This window comes from Centrocercus urophasianus, unplaced genomic scaffold, assembly GCF_019232065.1.
Source record: "Centrocercus urophasianus isolate 14NV4802_14NV808 unplaced genomic scaffold, USGS_Curo_1.0 seq_33, whole genome shotgun sequence".
NCBI lineage: Eukaryota > Metazoa > Chordata > Aves > Galliformes > Phasianidae > Centrocercus > Centrocercus urophasianus.
Window position 1 is genome coordinate 2,099,836 of NW_024884900.1, and position 17,052 is coordinate 2,116,887.

The window sequence follows — 17,052 nt, forward strand, 5'->3', positions numbered from 1 at the left end:
ATACCACGCCTCGTTTTCTTCTGTGAGTATTTGGGTTTTGCTGGCAGGAGTTGCCGACAGTGAAAACAGAATTTTCAGGTTTGCTTCTTGCATTACAAGGTGTAACAGATTGCAAGCTAATCTGTGTCACCTTCCTGCTCCAAAAAAAAGATGTTTCTAATGAAACTGCAGTTCATGGTGTTTCCTAAGGGGAAGCGAAGTTTCCCTAAAACTAACCTGTACTTCCTGCGCCCTACAGGAAACAGGATTAAGTGGTAAAGGGAAGCAAATTTAATTTCTGACTGAGCATTGGATTGATTGGGGTAAACAGGAACAGGGCAGATACCGTTTCATGGGGAGCTGCATCATTGCATTCGAGCAGTGTGCTGAAGCCTAATATGTTCTTCAGCCACAGTCGCTGTTTGTGAAACAGTACTGGCAGGCAGATAAATGAACTCGCTGAGGTGTTTTGGGAGCTGACAATCTGTGTTAATTTTTTGATGCCTATTGTATACCTGTGTAGGACTTTGTCAGATTAGCCGGGACTTGCCCGTCTTGATCCGTGTTTTATATACTAAATGCTGGAAACAGCACTGCGTATAGGAATTAAAATACTTTCAGATGTGTACAAACAACAATAATGAACAAGGGCACATGCTGAAACAGTTCTTTACTATTCTTACATGGTCATCTGGAACTTCTTAGAGAGGAGTCCATCAACACGGAGGGGTCAGTTTTCAAAGCAGTGTACAGGGATTTAGCCGCGCGACTCCTATTGACGTTAATGGGAGTCAAACGGGTAAATCCCCACGCACCGCTTTGAAAATTTACTACTAAGCCTCTTGACTTCTCACTACATACTTTGATTGTAACAGTAATCCATGGTTAACATAATTTTCCCGACAATAATGTCAAACATACTTTTGAAGTCAGTGAATTATAGAAATAGTTACCTCTTCCATAATTCCTTAAAGATGGCCATCAGATGGATTTCACCACAGGTTCATGCAGTTGAAATTATTTTCTAGCTCGGGAAAGAATATATGTGTTATCCTTAAGTACAGAGCTGATAGTCTGCTCACAGTCTCAGTATTTGAAGTGTTGAACAGCCTTAAGGTACTCCATCCTGAGTGTTGGGTTCTAGCTCTGCCCAGACTTAAATGCTCATTGTACATGACTGCTTTCCGATGGGAACACCGGGAGAGGAAGCTGGAACTTTAGCACAGAGAACATTTACCTGATTGCAGTGCAACCAAGAGTAACAGTAAAGCCTGAGTACCTGACCAGTACTGTTAGGGAAAATAAAACGTAGCTGATGACTGTCAGACCAGTGTAAGGTAAGGAGCAAGTAAAGCAGTCAGCCAGGCTGGGGTAAATCGAAGAATTCATATCCTGCTTAGAGTCCTGGCTGTTCCTGGAAGATTAAAGTTCTGATACAGAGAAAAGGATGGTCTATAAAGCACCCAGTAAACTGGAGTCAATATACAAATAATGAATAAATCTGTAAGTCAATTGGTGTTACGAAATAACTCATGGGCTGGGTAAAATCCTGATTTACGGATTTTTTAATGTGTAATTTTATGATGTTTGTGCATATAAGAATCTCAGAAACAGTCGTAACATGAGAAAAACTGAGTGGGAAGAAGCTTTGTGTAGAAGAGGATATTTTAATTTGCATGGAATGCTTCTGCAGAAGTTCACATGCTAAAAAATGCATTGAAAACAGAACATCGATCACTAACATGCAGTCATGATTAGAAGTACATAGAGTATGCCAAAACAGTTTGTTTTAAACGTGACTGTATGAATCCTGTTTGAAAGGAAAGCTTGGTCTTTGCTTTACCGTCCGAGATGGAGCAGAGGTAGAGCCAGCAGTCAGATCGGTGCTGGAAGGGAAAGCAGAGGAGTGTGCCTGCATGAGACTGGATCAGCAGCTGTCAGACTGGAAGTGCAGGGCCCTCAGTGATGTGAGTCACCTGGCTGTGGGACACCACATCCACCTCTGGTGGGAGTGAGATCACATTGTCAGATGGAGAAAAGTGGGACCTGCTGGTTTGGGGTGGCAGCACGCAGACCTGCATCACATTCTGCTTGTCACACGTGGCGTGGTGTCACCAGTGCGGCAGTAGTTGCAGCACTGTGAAGTTGGTCATTCAGATTGTGGCGTTTAAGAGTAGTCCTGAAGTCAAGAATGTGATTACTGCAGGTCTCTCAACCACCTCTGATCATTTTAGTTATGACTTAGGAATCACAGAAAAAACATCAGTCAGATGTTAGCATGTGATTCATATGAAATCAGTGGTGTGTAATCTGTGTTTTTATACCTGTTTCCCTCGGACATCGCTACAGCCTGCATGTAGATGAAGGGCAGGCTGGATTTGATGAACTGGTTAAGAGCGCGTTGTGTCTGTGCCTACTAGATTTTACAATCTTATTTCGAACGATAAATTTTGTGTATTCAATTGGGAAAAAGAAAAGCTTTCTGGGTGTCTGCACACGTGTATGGCAGGCAGCACAGAACAGTCTTTATAGTCTGCAAATGCCGTTGTTTGCTCTTAATTTGGGCAAACTTACGTTCCCTTAGAAAACAGCACATTGGAAATTTCATATATAACTCAATTAAATTGAATTGTCTAAAGCTTATTTATATAAATGAGAAAATTAAAACTTTTTGGTTCAGAAAGTACACAAAACTGAGTAAAACTGGTGATTTATTGTTCACAAATCAAAACCATAAGTGTGCACACCAATTGAGCTGTAGTGTTTCTTTGTTCCAACACTTCTTTGCTGCTGAAAGATGTCAATTTATAACGTTTGAATGAATAAAGATTTGTCTTTGGTCTAGGTATTTATCATATAATTATCCCATCCATGAACAAAAGCACCGTTTGTTAATTCCAGTATTTGCCAGGCATATGTATTTCTCTAGGTCTTGCTCACGCGTCAAAAATGCCTATGCAAGTTATTCCCAAGTTTAATATAAATTGTCTGTTTTCTAATTTATCAGTAATGGTAAAGTTTCAAAATATTTTTTTCTGTATTAATCATTGAGCTGTGTGAATAGGAATGGAGTTTCAGAGGACACTTTGTTTTGGCTCGTAAAGCGTTGCTCTCCACAGTCATTTCTGTGCAGTTAACACACAGACTCCAAAATCTGACCCTTGCCTTTAGTGATCTTCAGTGTGGTAGTAAGATTAATCTTGCAAATGCAGAGAACGGAGTCTGAGGATTTATTTTGTTACTTTACCTTAGAGCACTGATAACCACCTGCAGCTTTTATTTGAGGGATGAAAATGAGAGGGCCGTGTTCAGGTCAAGAAAGAAGGTGAAGAACAATAATTTCCACTCCAGTTCTGATTTTCCTTAGTTGAAGGTGCAGTGGTTCAGTAGAGCCAGTCGGGAAAAGAGATGAGAATATATTCCAGATTTAGAGCTGGTGTAGATCAGTCTTCATTGTAAGGAGGACGGAGTCTCAGGTCCCTAACAGTACTTCCGAGCAGCTCAGAGGTGGTTTTGCCTCTGACCAAACGTTTATGGCAAAGCTCAGATTTCTGCTGTGGGTAGTGCTCCAGTTTGTAAAGCATGACCTTGAAAGCATGCCAGCATGCTTATGTTTTCTGTGGTTATGAATTAGCCTTAGAAAATCGTGTTCTGCTCTACTGCTTAAATAAAAATTGCATGTTTTACTTCTCACCTTGGATTTCCAATAAATGCTCAGTTTTGTTGTATTTTTCTTCAGTCTGCAGATATTTGTAAAAATTCCTGAATCTTTGTGCATTTTTAGAGTAAGTGAGCTGAGTTGTATTTTGACATTTGGCGTACGTGCATTCCAGATGATGGAGTAAGTATGGCAAGAAGTTCAAAACTGGCGTAACTCAGACCCTAGATTGGATTGGATTGGATTACTGACACCTGAAATAGCCAGCAAAATATCTCTGGAGGAAGGGCTTGCTCTTTATGCACGTGTTACACGATGTTTTCCCAAAGAAAGAAGAAGGACAAATGTGAAATTAAAAACACGGCTGAATACAAAGCTTTTGAATTACTGTGAACATTACAGAGAAGTTCTCTGAAAACTCAAAAGCTGTGTGGTACAGTGTAGGAATAGCAGCACTGATGTGTGTGGGGCGGTCGTATCTCCAGTTGGAACTCAAAGATTTAGGCAGGAAGATATTGCATTACTTTTGAGCTGAAGTTCCTGGAAATGTCCCCCTGACCGTGGACTTGGTCTTGTCCTGGAACTGAATGCTTGATAGCGATACAAGACGTGTGTGACCCAGAAACACAGAAAGAATCTCTTACATTTTTAGGTTGTATTTGCTTCTGTAAATTCAAGGCCATTTTTAAGCTGGAAATAAAAGAAGTCTGTATGTATATCTGTAATAAGGAGCACAGCCATGGCAAATCTCCAGTGAGGATCACTTGTCTTATGAGGCCATATCTCAGAAAGTGCTGCTTGCTCCACTCGGGCAGTGGGAGTAAGGCGTGCTTTGCCTGCGGCGAGGCCGGGCCCGTCATTATGGGATCCTGCTATCGAAACCAGACTCTCTTTAAATGCCTGCTTTTGTGATAGGTGTGGCGCATAAATGCTATTTTATTAAATAGCAAAATAAATTATTGAGGTTTGACCTCAGCTGAGGCTTTATCACTGTTGCCCCGCTGGTGAACTTGGAGGCAGAGCCGTCCCGTGGAATTCCGCATGTCGTCACTTCTCGGTGGAAAGAGTTAATGCTGCATCTGAGCTGCACTGAGACGGGCGCTCCTGCCTACGCAGGGCCAAGCAGTGCTGTGCTTCCGCAGGGAGAGACAGGCGGGAGTGGAAAACCAAACCTGTTGTTCGATTTGAACAGTTTCTTTTTTACTCTGAAGCAGTCTTGGGCTGCCCTGCAGCTCAGCATGCCCTGAGGGGCAGGAACGCACCCACAGCGCCCTGCTCTGCGCTTGGCAGCTGAGGCCTTGCCCCTAGGACAGAAAGAACAAAAAATTCACAGCAGTCCATAAAGTTCCTGTTGGTTGGAAAGCAGAAACATCTGCTGGAGATGTGAAGTTTGTTAGCAGAGCTCCATAAGGGAAGGCTGCAGCTGGCTGGCTGTGCCCTTGGAAGCAGGCAGCTCTGCAGGCTGCATTTCCTGTGGGGCGTGGAGAGCTGTGGGGAGATTTGGGGCCACAACAGAAGGCGTCAAAATAATGGCAAGGAATTAGAATGGGCCTTATGGTTGCGTTCAGATGCGTGCTATGAACCGCCAGCTGTTTGTGGTCCAGGATGGTACCTGTGTTTTCTTAATACCACGCATGATACAGGACAGACGGACCCATCTGTAATTACAGGACAGGGGCGGTGCTGCTTTGTAAGCGCGCACGTGCAGCGCTGCGCTGCCGCAGCTGAGGGCGCACCGCGCTCCTCGGCACCGGAGCCTTTCCCGCCCTGCGGGCCGGCCGCGCGCTCAGCCCGCCCCGCCCAACTCGCACCGCAACCTCTCGCGAGCTGAGCTCGCAGCTCCTTCCTGCGCTGCCGCCATTGCGGGTATCGATGTCGATGTGCGCGCGTCGCTGTGCGTTCCTCACTTCTGCCACAGGTGAGACCTGGAGGTGAGTTTGGTACGTCGCAGCCTTCTGAATAAGGATATGCTGCGATTCCGAGGTGTTCAGAACGGCTCCATAGCTGAGGCTCCGTTTGGAAAACAGGCTGAGAAAACAGGATGGAAATTCCTGTTTTTTGTCACATAATATCTGGATTTGTGAGAACGCCGTGCTGTTTATGGTGTGGAGGCGCCGCTCTGTATTTACGCGTCCAGCTGTGTCTGCTTTGCCATCCCCTGTTATCGGGGTTCCCAGTCTGTGTGAAGTGCTGGCTGAGCAGCTGCCGTGAACAGCTCAGCCCTGTAACACTGGGGTTCTCCAAACTCAGTTTTAAGAAATCAGAGTCACGCTCAGATGATGCTGATACAACAATACTGGTTCTAATTCTTGTCCACTCTCCGATGTGCTTGGGGATCATCCCATGGCAGCATGAAGCCACCCTTCCATGGCCACACACTGCAGCCCCCTGCGCTCAGCACTGCCTGCTGCCCTGTGCCACACACGGCTCTCCCACATGGGGAGTCCTTAAGGCGGCGCCTCCACCACAGACTGTGAGCTCTGCTGCTGTGTCTGAAGGACTCAAGGACTGTGAATCATGAAATATTTGTCTTTGCAATATTGACTCTCATAGCATCTCTCTTGTTTGCGGTAGTGTTTTCCCCGAAGTTATATGATTAAATGGTGGTGGCTCTCAAGGTGCTTTTGTATGTTATATGGTCTGCAGTGCTGAATGTTTAAAGGTAATTTTTTCCATTTTCTCATTTTCTAGTGGTTCCACCAGGAAGCCCTGGACCTATCACTCGACACGAGTCCTATGACAGCTTGGCATCCGACCACAGCGGGCAGGAGGATGAAGAGTGGCTGTCACAGGTACGTTCTGGAGAGTTCCGCTGCAGGAACCAAACAGTGCTCATCTCCACTAGGAGGAAAACTCATAATTTCACTTCAGAATTGAAAATAAACTGACAGCATACCCTGGCTGTTACCATGTTTAAGATGGACTTCGCTCCCCAATTAACGTTGAACGAGTCTGATTATCTCTGAATTTTAAACAAACATATTAAAAGCCATGTACAACCCGTTTTTCTCCTGACATGGATCTTTTCAGATGTGGGTACAGAAGTTGGCTTGGCAAAATGGAGATGTTCAGTGTTTCACATACTGCATTTTAGCATAAAATTAGTAGATAATCCTGCTTGGTGGGATAGTTTCTTATGAGGTGAAATTGTGGCCATTTTAGCCATTCTTGCTTTGTTTTAGTGATTGAAGATTCTTTTAAGAACCCAGTAAATACTTGATCGTGTGGCTCAAAGTATAATTTCAGTTGAAGAATGTAAGTTGTGAATAATATTCTGAGAATTAGATCCTGTTAGAAGTAAAAGTCTTGACAGGAAAAAAAAAAAAAAGTATGCTTTGGCTTTACCAAAGTAATTCTAGAGTACCTGATACGTGGATTTCATTCTGATGAAGCAGGTGGGTTTCCTTCTGTTTAAGAACAACATTGTTATGGGAGTGATGCATTGAATATCTTGCTGGGGTTTGTCACATAGTTTAATGAATATTAAACATTTGTAGATGTGATTTGCTTCTCCCACTAGTGAACAAATCACTGACGTTTTCCTAAAAGAAGAAGTTGGGTTTCCACAGGTGTCCTTCAGGATGTTGCATTCAATGGCAAATCTATTCTTGTGAATCCACTCACCTGGTCCAGGTTTTCAAATGCAGCATCTAACTTAATCTGCCTAGGCTGTCTCTAATTTGCCAAGGCATAATGATGGTAAAACTACCAAATGGCTGCGTGTGGTGGGAGTTCTGTCACTGTGCTCGTTGGGTCCAAGATTCCATCTGTAGTTTTACTTGTTACCTGGTAAAGCCTCTCCAAAACTCTTTAGATAGTTGTGCTTACATTACTGTTTTGGTGACTTTCCAGTGTATAGTGAGAAAAAGTAAAAAAAAACCTACATGATGGGCGTTCAGTTGTTACTATTTCTTGGAAAGTAGGGAAGTCACAGGAATTTAAGAAAGCTCAAACTTCATCACATCCATCCCTCTACAAGACTAAATATATTTATAATAAAAAATGGGAAGTGACATCACTCAGAACACGTATAATTTGGAGATTGCTTCAGGAATGTGAAATCTTTGCTAAGTGACACGAGCAGTGATACCTATTTTGAGCACGAAGGTGCGAGCATTCTCTAAGCAAGCCACTTTAGATTAAGCCTAAAGTGTAAGTATGTTTTTCAAAATTAAAGTGTTGTTATCAACAGTAACAGCATGCAGTGAAAAAACACTGCCCTTCACTTCAACTTTTCAATTAGAACAGTGGGTAATGTGTGCTGTCAGTGTGAAGTAGATACAATATGTTTGTCCTGCACACAACAGGAGAGTGAATAGGAACATCTGGCCATAGCCTCAGTAAAATTGCAGAGGCATCTGTTTACCTCTCGGCTCTGTGACACTGATGGTTTCAAGCTTAAAATATACAGATTACTTTATCTGTGGCCTAATTTACACTGCTACATAAAAGCTACTTGACTCAGAAACATCTACAGTCAATCTGAGTTACGCTAGGATAAATGCAGGGATGGAAATAGTGCTAAATAGGCTGTGCATTTGTCGCCTTATATTAGCAGAGAACTTAAAACAACGTTATCCAGTATTTAAAATTCCTTCTTAAGGAATTAGAGTCAGTAGTACGTGTATGCATGCACAAATAAAACCCTAAGATACTTATCTGTGTCAAATAGATAGAAAAATATATTTTCATGGGTTTCCTTGATAAATTGCATTCCCATTGTGGAGCTGATAGTTATTTTAACGTAGAAGTATAGGAAGTTTGCAGTCTATTTTTGTCATTGTAAAAACATGAGTTCAGCAGAGCTTAATATTTTCATATTGCCTGCTTCTGATCTTTAAAGGCAGATTCTTTATTCAGTTGTTACTGAGGACTGATGCTTTGTTTGCCCTTCTGATTACAAGGCCCCATCCTGATCACATACATTTGCAGCAGCATTACCATCTCAGTTTCCACAGTTGTTCACACTCCTGTAGTTGGCTTCTTTGGGACCCTGCAAAAATTTCTACTTAGCAGTTTATAGTTAATAATATGATGAGACATTTTTCAGAATATTTTGGATTCTTCATTTACTAGAATAGTTTGTTTTCTCAACTTCATATCTAGGCTGTCACTGGTAGAGAAGATTAGTGTTTGTTAGATGCACCTCCTGTATTCTCTGTGCGTCTTGGAAGTAGGGATGGAACTGTGAAACTCTGCGTGTGTATCCACACACAAACATGCCCACAGATACATATCTCAGATACACCTACCATGTAATGGATGTGTGGTTGTTCAGTGCAAACAATCACCCCTATCTCTGTCTTAATTCTGAGAATTCATTTAAATGAAGGTGTGTATGTAACTGTCCTTCTAAACTCAGTAGCTGCACGCACACACATCTGTATTGCATCTGCACAGAAATGAACTTGACCCGAGGTGCTCAGTGTCTCACAGTGCACGTCACATTGCTCCCTGTCACCAACCTTGCTGCTTTCCAGCAAGATGGTCTCTGCCAGTGCTATCCTCAGTATGCCAACACTAATTATGAGCTTTGGTTTGAAATACAGTTCACACTATATGCCTGTGAAACAGTGCTGTTTGGAGTGTGAACTTTGAGAAAGCAGCCGGAACAAAGCTGGAACAGCTTGTTTTTAGAAAGTGCATCCCTTATCCAGGTCAGGATTGAAGTGACTGACAAGAATATTTGGGGAATGCAGACTTCCAGTTCCTCTGCGCACTCCACGTGGATGCTGTCAGAAATGTGTTCCCCCACTCGCTGCCACAGCACTGGCTGTTTAGTGGTCGTGCTACAGCACCTATTTGGTGTGAGCCGTTCCCTCTGTTCCCACAGGTCGAGATAGTGACCCACACCGGGCCCCACCGGCGCCTCTGGATGGGCCCTCAGTTCCAGTTTAAAACCATCCACCCCTCAGGCCAGACCACCGTCATCTCATCCAGCTCCTCAGTGCTGCAGTCACACGGTCCCAGCGACACCCCGCAGCCGCTTCTGGACTTCGATACAGATGATCTTGATCTCAACAGTCTCAGGTAAAAATAAAATGAATTTCCAAGCTGTTTCACATTTGTTGTGTGAATCACTTATCTTATGCTTAAATGAGGCCATCTGTATAGAACACGTAGTGCTTTTCATCAAGCTTGTCCAGATGAAAGTCTTAGAAGTGTATGACAGCAGCAATAAAGATTCATCCAGGTCAAACAGCTTAGATTCACTTTTGCCACTTCTTGTGTAAATTACAGTGAAAGATCATACAGAGTCTGGTGGCCTTCTCAGCATCATCTTGGCTTTGCAGTTTCTGCATTGCTTAAAAAATTAATTCTCTCAGACATGAGTAGGAATGTAGTGCCATAGATCTAGGTGCTGACTAGATGAAGCTGTCAGAGTGTTGGAACAGTAAGGGAGAGTAGAGAGATTAAAACAAAATGAACATGTATGTTTTCATGTGCACATACTACAAAAGGAGCAGGCGGTTACGAATGTGTCTCTTCTCCTGAACTGCTGAAGAAATTGGTGTTGTTCAGAAGGGCCTGGAGGAACTGTAAGCAGTTCAGGTCAGTTGGGTGTTTTTGTGGGGAGGCAGCTAACATCTGAGATGCAGTGGAGAGGTGCTCACTCGGTGTACCATCCTAACCTGCCTGCGGATGGGTTGTCTGTTCCTTGGCCCCTGAAAGCAAAGTAAAATTCCAGCAGGGCAGCTGATTTGAAAATAAATGGTTGCTCAATTGCTTGTTTGTTTTTGGCTTGTGATTTAATTACAGCCCATGTGAGCACTGATTTGACACAGGTGGTGACTGTAACTTATCATTTAGGATTCAGCCAGTTCGTTCAGAACCTGTTAGCATGCCCGGCTCATCGCGTGCCGTTTCTGATCGCAGAGGAGTTTCAACAGTGATTGATGCGACTTCAGGTAAGAAGGTGTTGTTTTTTTGTTTTCTTTGGTGCTCGTGGCATTCATCGATCTGGTTTTCTCTTTGTCTGGTAATGCAGTCACTAATAATGCTGTACACTTGAAGGGTTGTCACAGTTTTCAGCTGCGCTCACTGGTAAGTGCTGTCTTACACAAATGTATCTCAAAGATTGTGATGACTTTTCCTCTTACCACTCGTATCTGAAGACACAGCATTGTCATAAAACGCAAACACTGTATTCACATTAAGCTAGAGAATGCTTAAAAATACCCAATCTAAAAAGCAGAACATTTGCAAACGTTGAGACTGAAATGCTTTTATTAATGAATGCCTGACGCGTAGGATATTACAATTCAATCTCATTTGTAAAATACATTTCATTGAGATGTAATCATAAATGTAATTTATTTCTGTGAACGGTCAAGACAACATGGAAGTTTAACTGATGTTTGTCTAACAGAGGCACATTTTCACTGCTCTGCTCTGGAAGAGTGTGTGTAAACGTAATATTGCAGTGGTTCATTAATATCAACACAGCAATGTATGCGCTGTAAAGTTTTTCCTTTTTCATGGTGCTGGGATATAGTCTATATAAAGAAACAAAGACAACAGAGCTTTATATTCAGTACAGCTGTATAGCGTCTGAAGGTTCCACACAGCAGGATTTTGTCAAATAAAATCTCTCACAAGTAGAATTATTAAACACACAGCATTAGTCAAACAGTCAAGTCAGAGAGGATTTTAATCTGTAGTGATTTGAAAATCCCTCGAGACTGTTGATTGGATTGAGGTTAAACTGTAAAAGTAGACTGTAACACATACAGAAACTGATTTCTGAAGGTTGTTTTAAAGAGAGTTAAAATAAAAGCTCCTGTTCCAGACTCTGTTTGCTGTACATGTAAATTCTGAGTCCAAGATTCTGCATCGTTTGCCAAATTAATTTATTTGAGTATTACAGGATATTTCTTAGATCTGTTTATAACTGTGTTCAGTAATAACTGCATTTATGTTGGATATTGAAGATTGTCATTGTAAATTCCATTTTCAAGTATCGAAAACCAGTTAAATTAATTCCCATTGAGCTTGGACATCTGATGGTGGTTCTTTAAAGGGAATTATATTTGTTTTAGTGTATGTGAGTGTAATTTTGAAAGTTCTGATTTGCTGTGTAATCTGTGGGCATTACCTCTGGAAGCTTCAGTTACAGCAGTGCTTCTGTCTGTATCTGACACTTCAGATCCAGAGTGATTAATGACATGGCTGTCCCTTGCTATCGGTGTGACTCTGCCAGGTGATACAGATAGAGACATCTGCATTATCAAGGTTGGCTTCTTTTGTATTTTTTTTTCCTAAGTGTGAATGGAGCAGTGCAGTTCCCTGGAACAGGGATATGTATTAATTCTGAAACACAGCTATTCTGTAACAGTACCACATTCTAAAGCTGTTTTGTTCCAACAACACTGCAAACAATGAACCACATTCGGACCGTACTTCTGTGCTGAGCAGCCTTTCCTATAGAATAGAGGGGCCTTAATGTGAAATGGCTCATATGAATGTGATGAAGCTCCACTGGTAATGCCTTTAACATGTGTGTCCATATTAAAATTGCCAAAGTCAATTTTATACATTGTTATGACACTAAAAATATATTTACTGTACAGCAGTGACTCCATTTTATTATAACACCTCATAAGTTTCTTATAAACAATGCATGGGTTTTGTTAGAGACATGCTGATAGCAGTATTTATTTAGCTTCGCTGCCAGGCTGTTGGAGTTTGAATTGATTTTTGATTCAGGGACTTGAACATCTATTTGCAGTTTTCATATTGCCTGATCCTTAGTTCCTTCCCATGCAGAAAGTATTTGTCCAAACTTAGGGGGGGGGGGTGTGTGTGTGTGTGAGAGAGAAATGGTGTAGGAGTTCTACAGGGTCAAGGAGACATGAGAAAAAACGTGTGCAGTTTTTGAAATCTCATACTGTCCTTGTAATAGAGTTGGGCAGCAGGAAGAGGAGCAGTGCTTCCTTTCTTCCTACCTTGGAGGAATGCAGAGGACTGCATTCAGCTCAGCTCTGCATGTGAAGGTTTTATTTCAAAACTTTATATGCAACATTGCATTATTTTAATACTGTATCCCACTACAGTAAATATGCTCACTTCCTGCTAGTACTGAGGCATACTGTAAGTGGTTTGTGTTCTTTGTGGAAAATGAATTTATTGGAAAATACGTATTTAGGTTTGAAGCATTTTTTTAAGTAGGTCATAAATTTTTGCTGGCTAAGTTGAACCAGGAAGTGATCCTTCAGCTCTGCCCCGTGCATGCGAGTCTGGTGCACTTTATAAAGATGTTTATCTGGTGTTGCTTAGAGACACAACCAGCGTGGCGCCTCTCCTTATCTGACTCCATCGCTTGTTCTTCCTATCAAAAGATTTCAAGTACATGTTTATCATCTGTAATTTTTCCATCATTCTTTTTAGCTTCCTTCCATCTCTCCGTTGGTGAAAACTTTGTCATTGCAGCTAATAAGACATCTGTGCAGGTTTTTTAGTTGTGATTTGTGCACGTGTCTGTACAGTGATGCTGTACTAATGGCAACGTTCTCTCACAAAGGCATTTGAAAAAAAAAATACTCATTTGAACAGAGCAAAACTTAATTATGAGAGTATTTTCAAGGTGGATATCAGTATCTGTAAAGATAGTGGATACATAAAGAAAAAAGGTAGAGGTCAATATAGTTATCTCAGTTTCACTTAAAATTTTTCTAAGCTATTGTTCTCTGTGTTTGTTTTTTTATCTTTAATCAGTAAGATAAGTTTGCAAAAATGCAGGCACCTGAAGCTGCTGGACACGCATCCTCAGCACACACGTATTGGTTGGATGCATCACAGAGAGAACATACCCTCAGGGATTAAATGCACTGTAATTCCAGAAGCTGTTCCAGAGCCACAGTTTAATGTTGAAGGGACAAAACTTGAGTTTAAAGCTTTGTAACACAGGAAGTTTATAATATGCACTGAAGGGAAGACTTTACTGATGGCAGAAACACGCTGTATATGGGAGAGGCGTGCAGTAAGTCAGGTTATGTTCAAGACTTTCTTTGGACAGCAGAGTGGAATAGAAAACTGGTAAGTGCCCATCTGCAGGAGGTGCTGCAGCTGAACATCAAACAGTTCAGACATCTAAACCAACAATCTCTGAGATCTGTAGGGCAACAAGAGGTGTCTACCACAGAATGATCTGGCTCTATTTCAAACTATTCTGCTGGCATGACTTTAAAACTTTAACTGTAGACGTTGATTGCTGTTCCTTTCTTTGGTGTGACTTGAATTACATATGATTTTTGGATAGCTGAGGTATCTACAAAATTACTGGAACTAATCTGGGAAGCAGCAGCATCGCCTAGGTAGGCAGCTGCGTATCTCCAGTGATGAATGGGTGCTTTTCAGAAGTTTTATACTCTAACCTGTCGCTGAGTAGTGTATGTGTTACCTGAAAAATCACAACTTACAGAACTCTGTTACAAATAGCTAATGGAGGAATTAAAGGCTGCAGGAAGGCTGGAGAATCTGCATGGAACAGCAAATCTGAACTGGCAGAAATAGAAGAGCTCTAGAGCAAGGATGTTGCAGCTGTTCCTGATCACACAGCTGCACTGAGTCTGTATGGGCAGACATTTCCTTTAAGCTGCAACAAATGTGTTGTTGAAGGGCGCAGGTATTCAGGTGTGCTGTCATACCTGTAAATTCAGTCCTGCTTGGTTAAGAAATCTGTCTGCATCTGTCTTTTTTTATGAAAAGCAGAGTGTATTCCCTCATGCAAACAAGTTTTTGAACACTTAGCAGTCAAGTAATGATTTTGTTACATTGTCAACTCAGAAAAAAAAAAAAAAAAAATTGGCCAGGAAGAAGCTGTCTGATCTTTCACATCAACGTTTTCCTTTCCTACGATCCGTTTCTTTCTTGCCTAGTACAGAAATTGGTTATGGTAAGAAAATGTTGATGAATGAAATGTGGTTTTTTGTGCTTTTTTTCCTCTTTGGTTGTGTGTAGGCCAGGCAGAACATCTATATTCTCTTCTAAAACCTGGCATGCGCTGTGCTTCTTAGGGACGCACACATCATTTTTTAATGAGGATTGTTTATTACTGTTGTATGAAACACTGACAACATGAAGCTTTCTTCTGGTTACTTCAATCAATGCCCTCTTAAAACTGGCTTATAGTTTAGTACTTCCCTCTTCTTTGTTTGCCACCGGTGGCTGTGAATAGATGGCAGTGGGCTTAATGAGCAGAACTGATGTGGGACTGGGGTTTAGTGGGGGTAGGAGGTTGCCTCCCTCCCTCTGCCTGTAAGGGATCGTTCATTGTTCATCACCACACCTGTGAGACAGGGACCCTGGGACAAATTCTTACTGTCCAGCAATGCTCTCACTTGGAATTTAATAAACACTTCTGCTGTCACACCTTAAACCATCTGAGCTCTTTTCTGTTGTACGTGCGATCAAATATTTATTCCCAAACGCTGTACATCAGAAAGTGCTGCCTTGGAGTAGCGGAGATCAGTTATTCAGGTAGTAAAGATGTGTGAATGCAGCTGGCAGATGAAGTCACCAACATTATGAATTCCCAGGCTGTCCTTATTGCCACAGGCAATAACTGACAGGCCTGAGCGGGCGGCGGTTTCCCATTACGGGTGCTGGTAGGGCCCGAGGATCCCGGTGTCATGGATACTTGAGCTGCCCTGCTTGAGTGGAGCCGGCCAGCGCTGCGGGGCCTCGCACAGAGCTGTAACCGATCCGGTCTGGAATCCTTGACCCGAACCTGTAATTACCTGGATGGTATAAAGGTGGATTGTTGTTGCAGGTAGAGATTGCGCTCAGATCCTCCGAGCATAATGCTGAGCTTTGAAGCCAGGGAACAGCTTTGGCCCTTGGTCTGTTCTTCACAGCAATCGAGAGGTTTTAATAATGGTCATATAACAAGCTGTTCTTAGGGGGCATCACCTGTGCAGTAACAGAACACATGCCCAGCACTGTTGTTCCTCTGCGCTCCGTCAGCTTAAATTTAAATGTGTTGAAGTTATGTTTCTTTCCTGTAACAGCTTGCAAGCAAATTATATTAATGAGATACCTATTTGAAACACTTAGTATGTTTCTCATTTGAAAAGTGTTTTTTGGAGTATTTCCAGGATAATGCATACAGTTTGGGATATGCTCAGGTTTTCTTTTAGTGATGAAATATCACACGCCTGCATGTGTGTGTGCTTCCTCCATCCTATTTGGCTGCCTTGCTAAATAAGTGTGTGTGTGTGTGTGTGTGTGTGTGTGTGTGTGCTGAATACTACAGAATTCTGGTACTTATATTTTTTTTTTTTTTTTTTTTCTTTTTATCAACTTGATCTAGTTCATCTAATTTGAGAAAATGTTATCTGATGATTTCTAAAGAGGGCCTTAAGACTAAAGCGAATTCATCAGGCTCCAAGATGCCACTGCAGTGTACATGATTACATCTAGAAACAGCTATGCCCTATAGACTATGAAGATGTGAAGAGAAATTAAAACGACTTGACACTACGACTGGGCACTTGCTTCTGGATCGTTGCCTGGCTTGGGAAAAGACTCAGCTGCAGGGATACATGGAGTAGCATTAATGTCTTGAAACACCAGTGGGTGTTTACTGCAGGCAGGAAGAGTATACTGAAGAGGAAGTGCATGGGACAGTGAGCAGCAGCAGATTAGTTCTATAGTAATCTATTTTTGCCCCTCTCTGATGGTATGGTGGGTTTGCCTGCTGTTTGCAGCATGGCGTGGGACTCTGCCCCATGCAGGTGACAGGGAAGGCTGCTGATCCTCATCCCACACTGCCTTGGGTTTTGCTGAGGAGCCTGGTGGCAGCTAAAGCAGTTCATCTCTTCTAAGGTGGTTGTGCTTTGACCAGTGTGTGTCCAATAGCTACCACAGGTGAAAAACTCACAATGGATTCTCCGAAACAATAAACGCAGTGCTTTCCACATTGCTGTCATAGCTGGATGGTAACGTAACTGTGACCTAAGCAGCATACAGACCAGGTACTGGATAATGAGTTTTCTTCACATACAGAGATGAGTCACAGTGAGGCCTCCAGGGGTTACGTTAATGGTCATTGGTGCAGTCCTCTGCTGCTCAAAGACAGTTGTTCTCGTGTCACACAACCTGCTTGATGCGTGTTCCAGTGGTCCATTAATGCAGACAGCAGAGTGTCTTATTGCTTAAGTGTTACATACTGACTTCCAGCTGGGAAAGCCACCTTCAGTTCCTATAATGGCTTGTCAGCTGAAAAATAGCAGTGTGCTAGAGCATGCTCTATTCCAAGCACGTAAGTGCTTCTTGTTTATCTATAGGGAAAAAAATCCAAAATGCACAGTGGTATTTTGCATATCAGTAGCTAAAGCACATTCATTCTAAATATTAGTTTGCCTTATATATCCTTTTATTGCCCTTCATTAACAGTTGTTGTCAGTGTTTTGCAT

General features: G+C 42.2%; 1 protein-coding gene across 7 annotated transcripts in view; it reads left to right on the plus strand.

Annotated features, from left to right (window-relative positions):
- The window catches only part of BCAS3 (BCAS3 microtubule associated cell migration factor), a 301,210-nt gene that overhangs the window by 129,684 nt on the left and 154,474 nt on the right, over nucleotides 1-17,052 (plus strand). For all 7 annotated transcript variants that reach the window (XM_042830111.1, XM_042830112.1, XM_042830110.1 and 4 more), the window contains exons 20-22: nucleotides 6,329-6,429; nucleotides 9,471-9,667; nucleotides 10,448-10,545. In XM_042830111.1, coding sequence (XP_042686045.1) covers nucleotides 6,329-6,429; nucleotides 9,471-9,667; nucleotides 10,448-10,545 — 396 coding nt within the window. The remainder of the gene's footprint in view (nucleotides 1-6,328; nucleotides 6,430-9,470; nucleotides 9,668-10,447; nucleotides 10,546-17,052) is intronic.